The sequence below is a fragment of the Geotrypetes seraphini genome, chromosome 4 (assembly GCF_902459505.1).
Source record: "Geotrypetes seraphini chromosome 4, aGeoSer1.1, whole genome shotgun sequence".
NCBI lineage: Eukaryota > Metazoa > Chordata > Amphibia > Gymnophiona > Dermophiidae > Geotrypetes > Geotrypetes seraphini.
This window is the reverse complement of record NC_047087.1, coordinates 258195280-258217527: the sequence shown is the minus strand read 5'-3', so window position 1 is coordinate 258217527 and position 22248 is coordinate 258195280. Positions and strand designations below refer to the sequence as shown.

General features: G+C 41.7%; 1 protein-coding gene across 2 annotated transcripts in view; it reads right to left on the bottom strand.

Annotated features, from left to right (window-relative positions):
* HECTD2 (HECT domain E3 ubiquitin protein ligase 2) overlaps positions 1-22248 on the bottom strand; it is a 113646-nt gene that overhangs the window by 11445 nt on the left and 79953 nt on the right. For both annotated transcript variants that reach the window (XM_033943402.1, XM_033943401.1), the window contains exons 16-19: positions 17058-17132; positions 16781-16868; positions 7371-7477; positions 2091-2206 (exon numbers count right to left, since the gene is read on the bottom strand). In XM_033943402.1, coding sequence (XP_033799293.1) covers positions 2091-2206; positions 7371-7477; positions 16781-16868; positions 17058-17132 — 386 coding nt within the window. The remainder of the gene's footprint in view (positions 1-2090; positions 2207-7370; positions 7478-16780; positions 16869-17057; positions 17133-22248) is intronic.

The window sequence follows — 22248 nt, the reverse complement described above, 5'->3', positions numbered from 1 at the left end:
TGTGCAGGCGATGTTGGACTGGCACAGATAGAAGGGGGAGGACTTGCCAGACTAAGAAAGCCACCTGGACCAGATGTTATTTATTTATTTATTTTTAAGTAGAAAGGAGGAGGGTGTAAAAAGAAGCACCAGACTGGGCATGAGGGGGGAAGTGAAGGGGAAGAACTTATGTGGCCAGAAATATAGGAGAGAGAGATGGTGGGCAATGATCTGAAGGGAGAGAAGTTGGATGTGGGGTGGAGAAAGGGGGAGATACTTAAAGGGAGGACTTTTGGGAAGAGAAAGGGAGAGATTGTAGACCAGGTAGAACATATATTATCAACAATGCTCCCTCATTCCCCTTTCCAAGACCCATCAACAGACATTCTTTACCCTTCAACTGTCTCACTGTAATACTAAACCATCTCAGTCCCTTCTTTACCACCAGTGCCACTCCACCCCCCTCTTTCCTTACTGTCCTCCTGGACACATTTCTGACAAAACTACACCCTCCTCCTTTGATAACCAAGTCTCTACTATGACTATGAAATCTAAAAAATTTCCCAAAATAAGATATGCCCAAAAAAAAAATTCCTTTTAAACTGATCTTGCATTTAATAGTCCTTCTCTCCAGTAACATAGTAAAGGGGGGGGGGGGGGGTTTCCACCCCAGGCGCTGTCTTGGTGAGGACAAAGGCACCCCATCCTCTTTTCCATCCCCCCAATGCTGCGCCTAGAAAGTGACATCAGAGGAAAAGCTGACACTGGCGCCACAGCAGCTTTGTAGTTGCTGCTCACGCCAAGATTGTTACAGAGGTACAGGGGAAAGAAAGCGGCGCGTACACGCGTGGCAGAAAGGGATGAGGAAAGATTATTTGGAGGTGGGGGGTGAAGAATAGGGAGGGAAGCCACCATCCTGGGCGCTTCTCACCCTCGCTACGCCACGGCTTCTCTCCAATTTGTTGTTCTACATTATTCTCCTTCCAAATATCTATAGGCACCAGTACTGAAGACCTAGCAGCTCTTGCCTTACTTAGTTCCCCATAACCCCCCTTACCATACAAATCAGAATTATTTCTTCATCCTGAGGACCCCAACATATAATAAAATCTCCACAATAACCACATAGACAAAGTAAAAATAGACATAGACAAAGTAAAAATAAGGCCTACTTCATCTCTCCCAACAGACCCAGTCCACACTAAGGACTATGTAAAGGGTCTTTGTCATGGCCTTCCAGGGTGGGAGAATGCCCTGTGGTGGTGGAGAGACAGGGCATTCTCCCACCTTTCTCCATGACTCAGTAGCAGTGCAAACTGCTGTTCCCCTAACAATAGTAATATACAGTCAATAATGCTGCCATTTTTCTTCATCATACTTACTTCAGAGTTTATTCCTGGAGTATCATCATTTTTCAGAAGTTTCCTTCAGAAGAGTGGGTGTTTTTGTAACAACTCATAAGTTCTTTATGTGTGGGTAGGTTCTGTGTGTAGGTGTGTGTGTGGGTTATTTGTGAGTTTGTGTTTGGATGCATGTGTGTGTGTTTGGAGGGGGGCTTCATTTTGAATCCTAGAGGAGGCTTCTTTTAGTTAATTTCTCCCTTAGTTGAGTCAGCTTAACTAATCTCACAGCTTGTTCATCTTCCTTCAACATTTTATTTATTTCTATCAGTTTGGCTCTTTATGCTGACCATCAGTACATTGGTAACCGAAGACAAGTTATGTACAGGTAAATACTCCTCTTTGATAAACAGGCTATTGTAGAAGGAAGTATTATGGCCATCACCAACTCCCTACACAGTCTTGCCTACTCTCTCCTCTCATGAAATAAAAGGAATCATTCAAAATAGTCCACCGACAGCATCCAGACTTCAGGGAAAACCCTGGGCTGGGTCCTGTGGCCAAATTGTGGCCTATGATCCAAACAAGCAGTGAGACCCAGCTTCTTATCAGCAATTTCATGGTTTAGTTCCAGTTATGTAGCCTACTAATTCTTCTTTATGCAGCACTGTATACCTTTATACATTCAAAAACAGCAACAGAAACAAAAGAAAATAGCAATTTAAGATAAAGTGAACGGCAGATTTTTATGGTTCTACAATACTTCCTTACTGTATTGTAGGGTCACTTTTCACAAAGCCATCATACTGAGTGTTGTTCTGCAATGCATGCATGTCTAGCTCAGGACTTCCACAAATGAGAATTTCTACTTCTTCAGGGCAAAGTAGCTGCAAGAAGAACAAAAACATTTATCATCTGGGGGCAAGTGAAAAAAAATGAAAACATGCTGAGTTGTATAAAGTAAAACTATCATTGTATCAGCAAGCACCCACTAAGAATTGGTTTTTGCAAGGATTAAATCTATTGCAAACTAAGGGCTCTTTCTACTAAGCTGCAGTAGCATTTTTAGCACGCGCTAACCCCCGTGCTATGCAGAAAAACTAATGCCAGCTCAATGGAGGCAGAGATTTCAGCAGTTGGAACCCAAGCACAGTACAGGGTAAAGCTTTGGATTCTTGCCCAGAAATAGCTAAGAAGAAAAAATTTAAAAATTTAAATTGAATCAGGTTGAGCAGACTGGATGGACCATTTGGGTCTTTATCTGCCGTCATCTACTATGTTACTATGCGCTAAAATTGCTAGCGCAGCTTCATAAAAGGAGCCCTAACTCTGCTAACAACTAAATTAGAATTTTGTTTAGGAGTTAAATATAGCATTTTGAGTTTTTATTTGTGAAGTTGCTTATTATTTTAAGGCTCAATATTTAGCCTGCAGCAGTCAGCAGTTTTTAAGCTGCTGACAGTAGAGGGCTAAATTAAACCTAGATAGTCAATGCCGGGCCATGTCCAGGCTCCACCACTGAAAACCTGGTCAGTGTGGTCACCCACACTGGGCACTGGCCAATATTCAAACTGGTGTTCATTTAGGGTCTCTTTTATCAAGCATGTGACAAATACACCAAAGCCTATTCAATCCCTATGGGCTTCGGAGCATTTACCATGCTGCCCCACACTATTTGGCTTGATAAAAGAGGTCCTTAGCTTGGTGGATAAAGTTAGGAAAGCCTTTTTGATTTCCTAACTTTGGGGCCCTTTTCCTAAAGGGTATTAACCCCTGACAGGTTTTTAGCATGTAAAAAAAGGCATGCCACAAAATGCATTAAAGGGTTTTATACTAACTTGCTAGTTTGCGTGCATTAATTGTGCATTATTCAATTTTTTTATAGGGAGGGGACATGGAAACGTTATCTAGCTAACACAAACTGTATAGCACAGACTTAATGCAACAGAATTTAATATCTTTTACACAGCAGGTAGTAAGTGCTCCTGTGTTAACTTTTTTTTACAAGTCCCATATGCTAATGATAAAATTAGTGCAGGACCTGGGGAAAATTTTAAACAAACAAATAACCCCTAAATGCTACATTAAACCTAGCCTTAATGCGCAGGAAACGCCCTTGTTAAAACATGTTCAGCCCAGATTTTAATGTGTTTTAGTAAAAGGGACTCCTTATGCACTTACTTAACTGGTATGCAGATAGAATATCGTTGCTAACCAGTTAAGTGCAGGCTCCACCCATGCACCACCCTGTTACTAATTGGTCATGCCGTGGCAGTCAGAGGGTTCAGTTCATGTCAAGTAGACCAAGTGTCCCCTTTCATCCCTGTTCAATTTTGGCTAAACTTATATGGATGTTCTAACAGTCTCAAAGTAAAAGGTGCAGAATTTCAGGAACAGAAATCTCATAGTTGAGGACCACATACAAAAAGCAACATTGCACATACATGAAGCAATAAGATAAAATTGTATGCGTCATCATCCTATTACATTTGATCAGTAGCATGCAATAGATTGTAATTTAGCCACCAATGCAACTTTTTAGCATTGAATAAGCATATTATCAGCCCATGCTATTAGAAACATAGAAACTTGACAGCAGATAAAGGCCAAATGGCCCATCTAGTCTGCCCATCTGCAGTAACCATTATTTCTTTTTCTCGCCGAGAGATCCCATGCGTCTATCCTAGGCCCTCTTGAATTCAGACACAGTCTCTGTTTCCACCACCTCTTCCGGGAGACTGTTCCACGCATCCACCACCCTTTCTGTAAAAAAGTATTTTCTCAGATTATGCTGGAGCCTATCACCTCTTAACTTCATCCTATGCCCTCGAATTGCAGAGTTTCATTTCAAATGAAAGAGACTCAACTCATGCACATTTATACTATGTAGGTATTTAAACGTTTTTATCATATCTCCCCTCTCCCGCCTTTCTTTAAGTCTGTCCTCATATATCTTATCACAAAGACCACACACCATTTTAGTAGCCTTCCTCTGGACCGACTCCATCCTTTTTATATCTTTTTGAAGGTGCGGCCTCCAGAATTGTACACAATATTCTAAATGAGGTCTCACCAGAGTCTTATACAGAGGCATCAATACCTCCCTTTTTCCCACTGGCCATACCTCTCCCTATGCAACCTAGCATCCTTCCAGCTTTCGCCGCCACCTTTTCAACCTGTTTGGCCACCTTAAGATCATCACATACAATCACACCCAAGTCCCGCTCTTCTGTCATGCACATAAGTTCTTCACCCCCTAAACTGTACCGTTCCCTCGGGTTTTTGCAGCCCAAATGCATAACCTTGCATTTCTTAGCATTAAATTTTAGCTGCCAAATTTCAGACCATTCTTCAAGTTTCGTTAGGTATTTCTTCATGTTATTCATACCATCCGGCGTGTCTACTCTATTGCAGACGTTGGTATCATCCACAAAAAGGCAAATCTTACCCGACAACCCTTCAGCAATATCATTTATAAAAATGTTAACAAGAACAGGCCCAAGAATAGAACCTTGAGGCACACTACTGGTAACATCCCCTTTCTCAAAGTGATCCCCATTGATCACTACCCTCTGTCACCTTCCACTCAACCAGTTCCTGACCCAGCCCGTCTATTTGAGACCCATCCCAAGGGCACTCAGTTTATTTATTAGACATCTTTGTGGAACACTGTCAAAGGCTTTGCTAAAATCTAAATACACCACATCTAGTGCACATCCTCTATCCAATTCTCTGGTCACCCAGTGTCGCGCAGCCGGTGCTGGGTCCTGAGGCAGGTACCCTGCCTGAGCACAATCACTGATCTTGGCGTGCCCTCAAAAGGTGAAAGCCCTACTGGGAAAATAAAGTTCTTGGAAAATAATGATCAGAATGGCAAAAAGTTCCCAAAACACAATAAGGCCACAGTCCAGCCCCTGGATTTATTTGTATACTCGGCCAATGTCCAAAACATAACAACAAAAGTTAGAATTAGTCCAGAGGCCTAGCTACTTCCACTCCCTGTAAATCAGGGTCTCACAGTCTCTGCTTTCAGATGGCTACCAAAGGAACCTAAATAAAGATTTAAAAAACCCAAATAGTTCACCTGTACTGGCTAGTAGTCCTGCAGCCCCTCTGGTTGCTGGTTAAGCACATGGCTGGCCACACCCTTGCTTCAGGATAAGTCCAGGAATTTACCTTGCTGGCTTTTTCCAAGTAAAAAAAAAAAACCCCATCAAAATTCAAAACAGGTAAGTATTCCACAGTCTAGTTCATCACAAACTTTTCCCTACCACACTCACTGTGCCTGTTTGGATACAGTCAGGCTCCCCTACCAACCCTAGTAAGTTGGTGGGGGTGGGGAATTGCTGAATCCACCATCAAAACAGCCTTGTAGGCCCCGCAATCCCAACCCTTTGGATCTTATGTGGATTCTGCCGCACAATCCCCACTGTAGCAATCAGTGGCTTGTAGTTTCAAAACAGGGGAAAAAAAAACACAATACAAAGTCCTTTTCAGGTAGGGCAGTTTTTCCCTTCAATCGTCTTTTAAATTCCCCAAACAGCCAGCAAACACACAGTTCTTTCTTCCAAAAACATAGTACAGTTGAAAGCTTTTCCAGCCAAAAGAAATAAAAGGAAAAACTTAACTCTCATCCATCCGATCACAAACTGGTTGCAGTGCAATGTCCATAACTTCCTCTGGCCTCAGGCAGTCTGGCTAGTTTATAGGCAAAGATTTCTCCCAGTCTTGCATTTCCACCTCATTCTCTTGCCTGACCTCTGGAGCACCTAGCCATGGGTCTGTTTCCTCTGCTTGTTCAGCCTTGTCTCTCCCCCTGGCTTGCACTGCTCCAACTCCCTTTCTCTGTGGGACCCACGCTCTAGCCTGTGTGGGGGATGGACAGGCTTCAGCTTTCCCTGGGCTTTCTCCTGCTCTGTAATTAGTCTCAGCAGGTGTATGCCTAAAGGGGCTAGAGCCTGTTTCTTAGGCTGTGTCCTACCAATGACTGGCCTAGGTTTAAAGGAGTTTTTGTCCCCATAATGTCCCAATGTCTCCCAGGGCTCCTGCTCTTGGGAAACCTCCCCAGAATCAGAGCCTTGTCCATGCTAGTGGGAGAGCTGCTGCACTGATCAGCTCTCTTCAGCTTTAGGGCTGTTTCTATGCTTTCTAGCTGGAACAAGGCTAGCTGTAGTGCTGGGCTTGTAACACCAATCAAAAGAAATTGATCAGATTTGTCTGACAAGACCTACTTCTAATGAATTCATGTTGCCTCTGGTCCTGTAATCCACAGGATTCCAGAAACTTCACCATTCTCTGTTTTAAAAGCGTTTTCATTAATTTGCTTACTACAGAAGTCAGACTTACTGGCCTGTAATTCCCTACTTTTTCCTTACTTCCACTTTTGTGGAGAGGGACCACATCCGCCCTTCTCCAGTCCTCCCAACTCTACAGACTCGTTGAAAAGGTCAGTCAGTGGAGTTGCCAGAACTTCCCTAAGTTCCTTCAGCACCCTCAGATGTACACCATCTGGCCCCATCGCTTTGTCTACCTTTATTCTAGCTAGCTCCTTAAGAATACAACCCTTTGTAAATTGATCAGAGTCTATTACTCCTCCATCCCTATTCACGTTTGTCTTCTGCGGTCCCGCTTCCGGCGCTTCAGCCATGAACACAGAACAGAAATATTTGTTAAGCAATTCGGTCTTTTCTTTAACAGCTTCTACATACTCCTCCCTTTCACCTTTGAGTCTCACAATGCCACTTTTGCACTTCTTCCTATCACTATTTACTGCAGTAAATTGTGATCCTACTACGGACAGAAAAAAGTAGCTGCAAATAGAATATATGTAAATCACCTTGATTGTACCCACAGAAAAGGCATTATATCAAATTCATTACCTTTACCTTTTGTTAAACAGGGGCCTTTGCAGTAAAAGTGCAGGCTTAGCTGCCTAAAGTGAGAGTTGCCAGGTCCATCACCCTTGCTTAAGACCAGATTGGTGGCTGGCCTATTCAGCGTTGTTTAAGCAGACATGAGCTCTTCTGTTATGAAACCACAACATTTGCTTACCATCAGTGCATCTGAGGAACATACACTATGAAATCCACAGTAGAATGTTGCAAACTGTTTATAGATGGATTTGTTGAGAAGAAAATCAACATAAAGTTGTATGTACTCTAGAAGAAAAAACATTTTTTTCCCTTTATTGCCATGTACATTTTTAAATAAAAGAAAAATGAAACTTCTCTGCTAAACTGACCATATGACCTTACACAAATACAGGTATAAATGATATTGTCTGAGTATGTAATAATTTTAAAAATTTAAAAGGAGTAAACATGCTCACCACCATTGTATCATATTTTAGGATAATGTTCCTCAACGCTCTCCTGGAGGCATACCTACCCATTCAGGTACATAAGAACATAAGAATATCTATACTAGATCAGATCAATAGTCCATCAGTATCCTGTTTCCAACAATAGCCAATCCAGGTCACAAGTACCTGGCAGAAACATGAATAGTAGCAACATTCCATGCTACCAATCCTAGGGCAAGCAGTGGTTTCTCCCAAGCCTATCTTAATAGTGACTATGGACTTGTTCTCCAAGAACTTGTCCAAACTTTTTTAAACCTAGTTACGCTAACTGCTGTTACCATACCCTCCAGCAATGAGTTCCAAAGCTTAACTACTAAATATACTCGAATACGAGATACAAAATTGGTTGTGAACTCTGAGATGAGGTTATTAGGTGTTTATCTTGATAGTCACCTATAAATGGAAATCATATATTGCATGTGATTAAGAGAGCATTTATGCAAATGGGGGTTTTGTCAAGAATCAAACCTATGCTATCAATGCTAGATTTCTAGATTGTGGTCCAAAGTCTTGTTATTAGCAAATTCAACTTTTGTAATGCTCTATTTTGGGGCATTACCGTATTTCCCCGCATATAGGCCATCCCTCTGCATAGGTTGCACCCATGTATAGACCACAGAAAAGGGCAGCCTAAGTTTAAAAACCGGAAGATAAGCCGCTCCATGGTATTAGCTGCGGATTATCTTCTGGTACTTCCCCTGCCTTTTAAAATTTTCCCCCTCAGTACCTTTTTTGGAGCCCCCTAGATGGCGGATGGCGAATCTCCAGCAGTGAAGGGCAGCCTCGATCTCTTCGGCATCCAGCTTGCCCCCGCACTGCCGATGTCAGCTCTTGCGGGACTTGAGAGAAGATATTAGTATTTAAAGTATACCCTGGTACCTACTAGAAATACATATTAACAATTTAGACCAGGGGTGTCAAAGTCCCTCCTCGAGGGCCGCAATCCAGTTGGGTTTTCAGGGCTTTCATTGTATGCTAATAGATCTCATGCATATTCATTGGGGAAATCCTGAAAACCCAACTGGATTGTAGCCTTTGAGGAGGGACTTTGACACCCCTGGTCTAAATTATTAATATGTATTTCTAGTAGGTACCAGGGTATACTTTAAATAGTAATATCTTCTCTCAAGATTTTAGTCAGACGTCCTAAACTGAGGAACATTTCAAAAACTGAGGTAGGAATGATCAAGGTAGAAACATCAATGGGAGGCTCAAATTTCAGGATGGCATAGCAACAGGGAGGATCACATTATTATGACCACCGCCTACTTCTGACGTCAGGTATGCACAGCCAATGAACAAATGAATGTGTTGTGCACAGACCTCATATATAAGGTGGGATGTCAGCAAGTTGCCAATATAGCAACCGTTGCTGTCATGGGGAAAAAATGCAATTTATCAGACATTGAAAAAGGCATGTCATCAACTACCGGACCAAAGATGGCAGCATTTTGGAAACAGCAGAGTTTGTGAACTGTTCACGGGCTGCTGTGGTTAAAGTGTGCCGTGAATTGATGAATGGAACCTTTTTGATGACCCATCATGGTAACTGTGGAGTAGCACAAGTCATTGATGCAAGAGGTGAACGTCGGCTGCGCAGATTGGTGCAGGCTGACTGGCAGAAACAAGACCAAAAACAGAAACCTAAAAAAGCTAAAATTTATTGAAACTCCCACTCCAACCAACTATGAAAACTTTAAGGGATTCTATCTAAATACTCGTTCCGTGAGAAACAAAGCTCAAATGGATAGTACAAACGAATCCGGACTTCCTTTTTCTGACAAAAACATGGATAGTGTCTGACACAGACATTATCATGAAATAAATTCTACCACAGTTGGAAAAAAGGGGGTGGTCTAGCAATTATCTTAAAAGAATCTTTAGGAGTCCCAGCCTATTTTTGCTTATTTTAATAAGGCTACTTCTTTTATTTCCCTCCTATTGTTTTTTTTATCATAATCGTCCTTCTTTCTATCATTATTATTGTATTTTATTACCCTGCCTTTCCCTTTGTTTTCCTTTTTTGTTTATTCTGTTAGTCGTTAATTTAATATGTTTTGTTCAGTGTCCATCTGTCTTTTATCACCCCTGTATTATCTGTAAATTTAATGATTTGTTCATCGTTTAGATATTTGAGTAAGCGATTAATCAAATACTTAATAAACTTGAAACTTAATAAACTTGACTACAAAAAGATAGATTTTAAAATATCAGAAAACCTAGAAATACTAACTTGCAAGATCACCAATGCCCAACTAGAAGAGTCATTAATTGCAACATTATTTTATATCCCTCCCAAAAAATGGACGAACGCCAAAGAAGAATTTTTCAAATTCCTTACTGTAAACACCCTAAAAGGATCGTACAACCTACTATTGGGCAACATAAACATACATCTAGATCAAGTGGTAAAACCAGAAGTGACTGAAATCGACCCCTTCTTAACGTCGCTTGATTTCCCAATGCCAGACACAGAGATAACACGAGAAGGGACATCAACTAGACATAGTTACCTTTTCTCAAAAGGAAACCCCCAACCCAAAGATTCAAAACTATACAGGGGCCTGGGAAAAATGCATTTGGTCAGACCACTATATTGGCAAGTTCGACCTACGCTGGCAAAAGAAGCCATCCTAACCTAAACACAGAAGCAAAAACACAAAAACAATTACCAGTCATGGTATTATAAACCCAACTGAATTCTGGGCTCATTATGAATTACGACCCATAACCGGGGAAATACAGGACTTCCCAACAAAATGGGGAAAGTTCAGTAAGGAAGTTTTAGATCAATTGGCACCATACCAAATCTACAAAAAAAGAAAGAAAGAGTATTAAATGAGTGGTTCAATTCAGAACTATTAGTTTGCAAACAGGAATTAAGAAAATTGGAGAGAATCTGGAAAAAATCAAAAAAAGAAAAAGACAAGATAAACTGGAAACAAAAAATGAAAAAATACAAAACTCTAATCAAAGAAAAACGCTCAAAACACTACGAACAGAAAATAGGCACATCAAATATAAATAGTAAAGAACTGTTTAAACTGGTAAAAATGATAACAGACATCACTCGAGTCCTGAAAAAGGACAATGAGAACATTCCTTCTGCCCAAACCTAGCCAATTTCTTCAAAAATAAAATTACTGACCTAGCAGCAACAATACCTACACCCATAACCAACACAGAATTCTATTTTGGACCTCATGAACAGGAGTCTAGAGCAGACATGTTCTGGGACCACTTCGAGTTTCTAAACTGGCATCAATTCTTAACTTTATTCAATAAATACACCAAATCAAACTGCTTACTGGATGAATGTTCCTCTAAGATCATGAAAGTTGCTCCATCTGACTTGGCTAACAACTACTCTTACTAACGGGACATTGAATGAGGAAATGGGTCACATACTGATCACACCTATACCCAAAGATCAGAAAAACTCAACAGCCCTGATACCCAACTATAGGTCTATAGCAAGCATCCCCCTATTCACTAAGCTACAGGAAGGATTGGTCAACTTGGAACTAGTGAACTACTTAGACAAATTTAACATCCTTAGTGAACATCAATCAGGATTCAGAAAAGGTTACAGAACGGAAACAGTTATAGCTTCCATCCTTAACCACCTCTATGGTCTTTTCAGCAATGGTATAAGTGCTCTGATTTTACAACTAGATCTTAGTAGTGCGTTCAATCTATTAGACACAAAATAATGCTACTATGCCTAGACACAATGGGGCTCTCGGGAAAAGTTAAGAAATGGATACAGGACTTCCTAACAAACAGATCATACCGAGTGGTCAGCGAAAGGAATTACTCTAGCCCATGGAAAAACCCCTCGAGGGTTCCCCAAGGCTCCCCATAATCACCCACACTATTCAACATTTACATCTCATCCTTAGGTCATCTATTACAAAAGTTAAACTTAAACTATTACATATATGCAGATGACATTTCTATCTTAATTCCCTTTAATAACATAACAAATGAAATTCTATACCACATCTCTCATATAATGACCGAAATTGAAAAATGGACAATCAACTTCAAACTGAAACTAAAAACAGAAAAGACAAAAGTCTTCTTGGCAAGCCCCAAGGATAAAATTACCAGAACATCGTTACAACTAAAAGGCCACGAATACCCAATTTCCAAAACTATAAAAATACTGGGAAACACACTAGACACACATCTAACCATGCCTGACCACACAAACTTAGTGGTGAAGAAATGCTTTTGTACACTGTGGAAACTAAATACCATTAAAAAATACTTTGACGCTACATCCTTTAGATTACTGGTGCAATCTCTAATTCTATCAATTCTGGAATACTGCAACATCGTTTATCTAGGTATCCAAAAGAAAACAGTACAAAAATTAAGAATAGTGCAAAACACCGCGGTTTGCTTGATCTTCGGATTGAGGAAAAATGGCCACATTAGTCCTTACTACAGAAGGTTGCACTGATTGCCAATGGAGGTGCGAATAATGTTCAAGTTTGCCTGTATTTATTTCAAGCAGGTCTGGGGACTAGCACCTTCTTACCTACTACCACATTTCGTACTACACAACTCCACAGGGTCAACCAGAAACCATAACATATTTACATACCCAAAGATCACAGGCTGCAAATACAAATCCTTTTTGGACAGGTCCTTCATGTTCCAAGCAAGTAAACAGCAGTCCTGGCTGGGTAATTACATCAATGGAGCCAGGCAGACCTACGGCGCCTTCCGGAGAGCAATTAAAACCGTACTGTTTGACAATTTCATCTCCTAAACAGTAGCCTCACTACCTACAAAGTTATATTTTTCCCTCTGTCAAATTCTGTGTAATATGTTGTTCCCTCACTTTCTGCATTTTGCAATTCGTTGATTGTCCAGTGTTACTCTTTGGGTTGCATTCATGAGACCTAAATTACATACTTAAATTTCATATTTCCCCTTTGACTAATTCTTGTTAATAAGTTGCATTCTTACTACTTGTATCCTGTAATTCGCCGACTGTTCAGTTTTTATTCTGTAATTCGCTTATCCAGTAATTCGCTTTATCCTGTAATCTGCCTTATTCTGTAACTCGCTTCATTCTGCAATTCACCTCATTGTCCAGCTCTATTCTAAATTATGCAGATTGATCAGATTTATTCCTTGGGTTGCATACATGAGATCTATACCACATACTTAAGATTCATATTTTCCTTTCATCTATTTCTTATGTAATAAATTGTATCGATTTCTTATGTAATAAGTTGTACCCGCCCTTCTTGCATTCTGTAATTTGCTGTAATTCACTGATTGTCCAGCCTTCTTCGATGTGAACCGCCTAAAAGTCATTCGACTGTGGCGGTATAGGAGAATAAAGTTATTATTATTATTGTGGATCAATTCACCATCCAAACGAACCAGGGGGCTTCTAGATGTGTGTCCAGCAAACTGTGTTTGTGAATGGGGCTCCAGAGCAGATGGCTGGTGACTGCACCCATGCTCATGAGGGTTCATTGCAAAAACAATAGCTGTAGTTTGGAATAGACGTACTGACATTGGACCTGCACCTACTGGCAGAGGGTTGCCTTTTCCAATGAGTCATGTTTTGAGTTCCATCAAACGGATGGACATTAGCATGTCAGGCATGAAACCACCGAGAACAAACACCCAGCAACCACTGTTGGATATACACAACCTGATGGTGGCAGCATTATGGTCTAGAAATTATTTTCTTGGTATGGTCTGGGTCCCTTGAAACCTCTGAAAGGATTTTGTAGACTTCAATCATATCTCCCCTCAGCCGTCTCTTTTCCAAGCTGAAAAGCCCTAACCGTTTTAGTCTTTCCTCATATGAGAGGAGTTCCATCCCCTTTCCCATCTTGGTCACTCTTCTTTGAACCTTTTCTAGCGCCACTATATCTTTCTTGAGATAAGGAGACCAGAATTGAATGCAATACTCCAGGTGAGGTCGCACCATGGAGCAATACAGGGGCATTATGACATTCTTAGTCTTCTTAACCATCCCTTTTTTATTAATTCCCAGCATCCTGTTTGCTTTTCTGGCCCACCACTGCATATTGGGCAGAAGAGTTCATTGTATTGTTTACAATGATATCCAGATCCTTTTCTTGGGTGCTAACCCCCAAGGTGGACCCTAGCATCCGGTAACTGTGATTCAGGTTATTCTTCCCAATGTGCATCACTTTGTATTTGTTCACATTAAATTTCATCTGCCTAAACTGTGGAACATCACCTCTCAGAGTTTATATCTTTACTTGATACATCTTTTGTTTGTCTTTCCCTTTTCCCAGTCTATTACCTGATGGAGACTAGGACAAACACACATATTGTGTTTTTAATCTGTGTGTTTGTATGAATATATATTCCTTCCTATAATTTTATTGGCGTTCATTTCTCCATTTCAAAATAGCGTTTTGTACACCGCTTTGATCCATCTGCTGGAAAATAGCAGTATGTCAATAAGCCATTAACATACAGTGGTGCCTCGCATAACGGACGCCTCGCACAGCGAACGCTGCGCACAACGAACTTTATGTCTTGATCCGTACAACGAACTTCGTTTCACACAACGAAGTCGCCCGAGCTGCATTCTTCCGCGCAGGCACTGCGCTTAACTGCCCTCTCTCCGCCTGGTTCCCTCTTGCCCCCCCCGACTCCCCGACACGATCGGGGCAAGAGGGAGCTCAAGCCCTCTTGCCCCCCCCGACTCCCCGACACGATCGGGGCAAGAGGGAGCTCAAGCCCTCTTGCCCCCCCGACTCCCCGACACGATCGGGGCAAGAGGGAGCTCAAGCCCTCTTGCCCCCCCGACTCCCCGACACGATCGGGGCAAAAGGGAGCTCAAGCCCTCTTGCCCCCCCGACTCCCCGACACGATCGGGGCAAAAGGGAGCCCAAGCCCTCTTGCCCCGCCGATTCCCCAACTCCCCGACAATATCGGGCCAGGAGGGAGCCCAAGTCCTCCTGGCCACGGCGACCCCCTAACCCCACCCTGCACTACATTACGGGCAGGAGGGATCCCAGGCCCTCCTGCCCTCGACGCAAACCCCCCCTCCCCCCAACGACCGCCCCCCCCCAAGAACCTCCGACCGCCCCCCCAGCCGACCCGCGACCCCCCTGGCCGACCCCCACGACACCCCCAACCCCCTTCCCCGTACCTTTCTGTAGTTGGCCGGACAGACGGGAGCCAAACCCGCCTGTCCGGCAGGCAGCCATCGACGGAATGAGGCCGGATTGGCCCATCCGTCCCATAGCTCCGCCTACTGGTGGGGCCTAAGGCGCCTGGGCCAATCAGAATAGGCCCGGGAGCCTTAGGTCCCTCCTGGGGGCGGGGCCTGAGGCACATGGGCCCAACCCGACCATGTGCCTCAGGCCCTGCCCCCAGGAGGGACCTAAGGCTCCCGGGCCTATTCTGATTGGCCCAGGCGCCTTAGGCCCCACCAGTAGGCGGAGCTTTGGGACGGATGGGCCAATCCGGCCTCATTCCGTCGATGGCTGCCTGCCGGACAGGCGGGTTTGGCTCCCGTCTGTCCGGCCAACTACAGAAAGGTACGGGGAAGGGGGTTGGGGGTGTCGTGGGGGTCGGCCAGGGGGGTCGCGGGTCGGCTGGGGGGCGGTCGGAGGTTCTTGGGGGGGGCGGTCGTTGGGGGGGGGGGGGGGTTTGCGTCGAGGGCAGGAGGGCCTGGGATCCCTCCTGCCCGTAATGTAGTGCAGGGTGGGGTTAGGGGGTCGCCGTGGCCAGGAGGACTTGGGCTCCCTCCTGGCCCGATATTGTCGGGGAGTTGGGGAATCGGCGGGGCAAGAGGGCTTGGGCTCCCTTTTGCCCCGATCGTGTCGGGGAGTCGGGGGGGGCAAGAGGGCTTGAGCTCCCTTTTGCCCCGATCGTGTCGGGGAGTCGGGGGGGCAAGAGGGCTTGAGCTCCCTCTTGCCCCGATCGTGTCGGGGAGTCGGGGGGGCAAGAGGGCTTGAGCTCCCTCTTGCCCCGATCGTGTCGGGGAGTCGGGGGGGGCAAGAGGGCTTGAGCTCCCTCTTGCCCCGATCGTGTCGGGGAGTCGGGGGGGGCAAGAGGGCTTGAGCTCCCTCTTGCCCCGATCGTGTCGGGGAGTCGGGGGGGCCAGAGGGCTTGAGCTCCCTCTTGCCCCGATCGTGTCGGGGGTGCCAGGACCACACGGAGTCACCCACCGTACCACCCGATTCGGGTAAGCGCAGGTATCGGTGGGTGGCTTATTTGCGGGGGGGTGCCTTATTTTACATTTTTTTCTAAAAAGGGGGGGCTGTCTTATTTGATGGCCCTGCCTTATCATCGGGGAAACACGGTAGAAAAAAAAAAAAAATGAACAGTTAAGTCCCAGTTTTTGCCGCTGAGACTCTGCCCTCTCACTGTAAAATTAGACTCTACTTAGTCTGTCTTTAAATTTAAAAAATGTGTGTTGTTTTAAAAAACAATTATGTTTTTAGATGTATCTAAATAAAAATAATAACCAAAAATTTATCTTTTTTTATGTCATCTTAGCATATTTTATGCTGCAGAACGAATTATTTTGTTTTACATGTATTCTTATGGGAAAACGCGTTTCACACAACGAACGTTTCACATAACAAACTTGCTCCTGGAACGGATTAAGTTCGTTGTGTGAGGCACCACTGTATTAACAGGGTGAACTTAAAAATTGTTTAGCTTATCCATGTCATCCTACTATACCTGTGGTGAATTACTGACTTACGCGCATTACTATGAGATCCTTTGTGCAGACTGCTGTGGAAATTAGGAGAACTGATGGTAAGAAAATAGTTATACGTTTTGTAGTTTTATTCCTCGATCCAATTTACTATGTCAATGAACATTCAGGGCTCCTTTTACAAAGCCACGCTAGGGCCTTAACGCACGGAATAGTGCGTGATAATTTGCCACGTGCGCTAGCCGCTACCGCCTCCTTTTGAGCAGGCAGTAGATTTTCAGCTAGCGCGCGCTATAGCACGAGCTAATCCAGTGCGTGCATTAAAATCACTAGCGCGGCTTAGTAAAAGCAGCCCTCAGTTTCAATAGATGTACAGTATATGCAGGCAAAGACATGCTTACATACTCTTCAAATTACCTTTTCTGTTTTGATTGGTAACTGGAATTTTATCACCACTTGGCTTTAAATTATACGACTTGATGACTCCAAATTCTTCCTGAAACACCTGGCAAGAGAATACTGTTATATCATTCACTTGAAAAAGTTTACTGTAAAAGATTAGTGTTATCACTGATTCTGCAAACTGTCCACAATAAAATATTTTGTCAACGGGGCTTATTGGTAACTTTTCATGGAAATCTATGAGAATGTTTAAAAACAGCAGTGAATAGTTAGCATTATATAATGTACCTACCTGAAAAGTTGAATAAAAATCTTCTTCCACATTACCTTCATATAATAAAAGCTCACTTAATCCATGTGCCAACTCCTAAAAAGAAATAAGACAGTTTTCTGTACTCCAAGTTTCAATCACAGATGATCACATTTCCTGTATCCTTTAATTAATAAAGAGCCCTTTACTAAACTGTGTTAAGTAGCTAGTGCAGCTTTTGCTGCACGGTAAACATTAGCATAGAAAGAGAAAAAAATAGAGACAGCCCAAGAATATTAGCATAGACAATGCTAATGGCAACTCTGCCTTAAAATCCATGCTACATATACTCCTTTATTTCTATTTTTTAAAAATTCTTTATTCATTTTTAAAACTTTCAATAAGTGCAATACAGGATAAAATCATTTTACAGTTTAAACGTCACTTAATATTTTCGCAAGACACATTCAGATCAAATATCCCACCCCCCTCCCTACCCAACAATTATCCGCAATCATAAAAAAACCCCAAAACTACCCCCTTCCTCCCCCCCATCTTGGACGTATTCAAAGGAAAAAAACACAATATTCATTATTTACAATATTTTGTTAATGGCTCCCAAACATCCCTAAATTTCTTAAAATGCCCCTGCTTTATAGGTATTACATGCTTCTTTTAAAGATATGACATAAAGAATTCCTCCCAAAATTATAACTCAGCCGGTCCCAATTTTTCGTAATATGCTGTATGGCAATTCGTCATAATAAGTAAAAGTCCTATGATTTAGGTTCCTGACAAGCTCTGGTTATATTAATTAATTGGTAGTGCTGATGTCATATGATTTTTCATTGGGGTTTTTTTTTTCCTCACAGCTCTTTGGGTTCCATCATTAGTTTTCCTTGTAATATGATGGCTTATTAATATAGCTTTAAGTATTTAGGGTTGTTTTTTTCTAAATTTAGCTATGTTAATATTGATACTCCTATTGTGTATAGGAAAGTTTGTAGTATATTGACTAACTAGTTAATTGTTAACTCCTTTATTTCTTAGTAAATATCTGACTTCTTACACTCCTCCCGGAACTCTCAATCAGAATCTCTCAATTAGAATTGGTTAGTTCCATCATTCAGAGAAATATTTTTAGACCATTCACGTAATTTCATTTTTTTCAGTTCAGGGACTCGAGTTATGGAATCTACTGCCTAGCAATCTGAGACTCCAGACCTCGCTTAATACTTTTAAGAAAGATCTGAAGACTTTTCTATTCAGATATGCATTCTCCTAGGCAACTGAAGTTTTAAAATAATGTAATACGAAATACCTATGATGAGCAACTAGACTGTTTCCCCCTACCTTATGTGTTTTCCTTCCTCTTTCTTTTCTATCACAAATTGGAGTTTTTCCCCTCTCCCTTTGTATTACAAGTCATTTTTAAAATTTTTGTCAATTGGTATTGATTTTATTGTACGTTAATACTAATTTAATTGAAAGCCGCTTAGTTGCTCTGTGATTTGTGGGATATCAAGAAATAATCAAAACTTGATAAAGGAGCAGAAAAGCCAATTATCTCAACCAAATTTTTATTATAAATAAATGTATAAATTTATCAGAGGCAATTATGTCTTTGCCAATGAATCGGACTATAAATGGAGTGCCATTTTTGATAGTGTGTCTAAGTCCGATTTCAACGTCTTGAGAAATGTGTCCAAAAATTGGGAGATGAAAATGTCCATTTTTTTTCTGGCCATTTTCAAAAAGTAAAACAGCCAAGTTCAAAAAGTCAAAAATTAGGTTATTTGGACATAAGCGGGGGGCCACCATTTATACTACACTGGCCACACAGACATGCCAGCAGAGCAGTGGAGCACCTTAGAGGGCACTGCTGTGAACTTCGGATAAAAAGTGCCAGGTGTACACCTCACCAGAACTCCCTTATAATGTTTGGTGATCCCTCCAAAACCTACTACACCCACCTGTCTACCAACCCAATAGCAGTGCTACAAGGATTTTATGCTGATGCAAGGCAACTGTTGGGCAGACTATCTACTCAGAAATCCATAATCAAGTACACACTTCTCAGGATGTCCAGATTGAGATGTACTTAGATGATGATCCAACATTCCCTCGGATTCTCTTTCAGGTTTTCTGCTTTTAATATACCTGAATAAGTTGTTACTATGAGTTTTTGCCTCTTTGGAAAGTTTCTCTTCATATTATTTTTTAGGCTTTCTTTTATCCATGCTTTGCATCTAACTTGTTGCTTTTTATTTTCTTCATTTGAATCCTTTTTCCATTCTTTGAAGGATGTTCTTTTGGTTCTATGCAACAAAGAGTGCACTTTAAGATTGTTGCAATTATACATCAGGCATTGTATCATGCTTCCCCAACGATCTTACAAGAATCCTTTGAGATCTATAAATTGAGAAGAGAGCTTAGAGATGTAAATGGGATGAAATTAAGGGCTCCTGTTACTACGCTGCATTAGCATTTTTTAGTACGCGCTAAACCCGCGCGTTAATGCCCTAACACAGCTTAGTAAAAGGAGCCCTAAGTTTGGAGGGTAGAATGAGGACTATGCATGCTAGGATCGGAGCATCAATGATATCTATGGCTGGTGTAGAACTATGGAATGCCTTGCCTGGTATCTATGGAATGCCTTGTGTGGGAAGGATGAATTTTAAGAAAATGCTGAAAACTTAATTATTTGCCAATGCCTTCTTATGCTAAGGTATATTTCAGTTGATAATTGCCTTTTAGAAATCTTTTGACATCAATGTACGATTTAAAGCTTGATTGTATTTCTGAATTGATTGAATTTGTGCTCTATCCCTTTTTATAACAGGGACGATTAATGATGTTGTTTAGACATGTCTATGTTATATGTGGTTATCGCAGGGAAACAAGATTTAATGTATGAGATATGGAAACACATAGTTGTATGCGGTATATAAATTTTTTAATAAATAAATAAAAGGATGACTGCTGTTTGGACTAAAACCAAGGTTGAGATTTTTGTGCCTTTTATTGATTTGCATGGGGTCACTAACCAGCAAGCCTAAATGATGAAGATGGATGAGTATAATGACATTTAATTTTGTAGTAGTATGAATATCTAGATGGAGCAGAGTATCTTCTAGAAGAAGAAGACTGAGAGGTTGATGCTTAGTCAAAATTGTCATAGTGTCTGTGTTGTTTTTAAATTTTATCAGCCACCACCTCAATGTTTTCTCTAAACAGATCATCACCCTTGCAAGGAACATCTGAAAGGCACTCCTGGACTGAAGTTTCCAGATCAGAAACCATGAGCCAAGATAAATGGCACATAGCAATTGCCACTGAGGATGTTCTAGATTCTAGAAAATACATCAAATGCATGAAATATACCTCTCGCTAAGGACTTCCTGGTAGTGAACAAGTACTTGGATAACTGTTGGAATTCTTTTAAGTTTCTCTTGGGGAAAGAATTCCTCATATTCTGAAAGCTGTTTAAGCAAGTATTTTAAATAAATGGAAGAACACAACTCGTAGTCCATAATCCTATTTATGAGCATGGATGAATGAAAAATACATTTACCAAAACAGTCCAGTGTTCTGACTTCCCTGCTTGAAACAGCAGAAGTATAAGACCTTGAACTGCACAAGCCTTTTAGACCAGATTCCACAAGAGAGTGATGTTGAAAATGTGTTCTCTCAAATCCTTGACACACTTGTATACAGTGGTCTCTCAGTACTTAAATAGGGTATTCTCTTATGACCCTATGTAAAGGCACATTGATACAGTCATTTGGTGATGATTCATAGTTAGGAAGCTCAAAAAGCTCTGAACAAGGTTCTTCCTCTGTCTCCATTTTGATGGGAAGAGCTTGACCCATTTGTCGTACAAAGTCAGGGAAGGTCATGCTCTCTTACACCTTTGAAGCAGGGGAGAAGAATGAGGGTTTGCCATAGGATTCTTCTGCTGAATATTCTGGTAAATCTCATCTGATTGGTTGGAGATATCTGAATCAGACTCCTCAAAATTATTCCCTTCTAGGTGAACCAGGGAGTGTCCATCAAAAGGAGAGCTGACTATGCATTGAGGTATGAGTCAAATGATCTGACCCAGGAGAGAGTTCCTATGCTGGCAGAGATGCATGCATTGAATGGATCCATGCCAACTCTGATGCTCGACATCAAACAAGGGTATGTGACCTCATCCTTCATCAACATCTCGACATATCCTCGGGCTGGTTTGAGGCAGGCATGGATGCCTGTAAAGCCTGTGAAGACTGTATCTGCAGTAGCCCCGAAAGCTCTTGACCGTAGCCCAGATATCCTCCTGGACAGTTGGCATCTGCAGAAGAAGAGACATCAGTATAGAAGTAATCTGCGGTTTATGTTGTCTGGGTGTGAGAGACTTTGAAGTTGATGCACACTTTGGAGGAAACATGATCTGCAATGACAGAGCGATCCATGGTGCACCAAAAGCCCTTTTGTATGAGTGTTAAGGGCCTAAATATGCATACATTAAAAGAGAGGAAAATGAAATATAATAGAGAGATTCAAATATCTCAAAGGTATAAATAATTCACAAAAGGCAAGGAGGTTGACAAGATATGAGGCTCAAATAGGGTATGCCTAGAAGTGGATGCATAGAATGGCTTCCCAATGAAAGCAGTGAAAGCTAAAATAGTAATGGGATTTCAAGGCAGCCTATGATAAGCAGAAAAGGATTCATAGTTGCAAAGAATAGAAGGGAGAGCCAGAGATCAAATAACTTTGTTGTACTTTCATTACAGTGTATGTTTCTTTAATCTATCTCTGAACTATCCTCTTGGCTTGTTATTTTTACGGCAAGATGATTCATTTTCTGGAATTCTAGTTATTTGGTCTATTGTCATAAATTTGCAATAAAATAGTCTTATCTCAGCTTGCAACTTACTTTTTCATTCTTACCTCCTATAAAAGGCTGGTACTCATGCTCCCTCTGCTGTTTGGAAATGGCATTTTTAAGTGCAAAAGAGTTCATAGAAATAAATGTGAAAAACGTAAGTGAAACCTTTTTATTGGACTTAGGAGCCCTTTTATTTTTTAAGTTCAATTAAAGTGCAGTAACTTTTGAACTTACCGCATGTTTAAAGCCAAACTTAGCTTACAGTAAGTGCAAAGTCTTTGTGGTAACTACGGTGGCATGCCCAGATTCTGCCCTGCATTTACTATACAAGGCAGAAAGTTACATATATGCAGTGCCTGA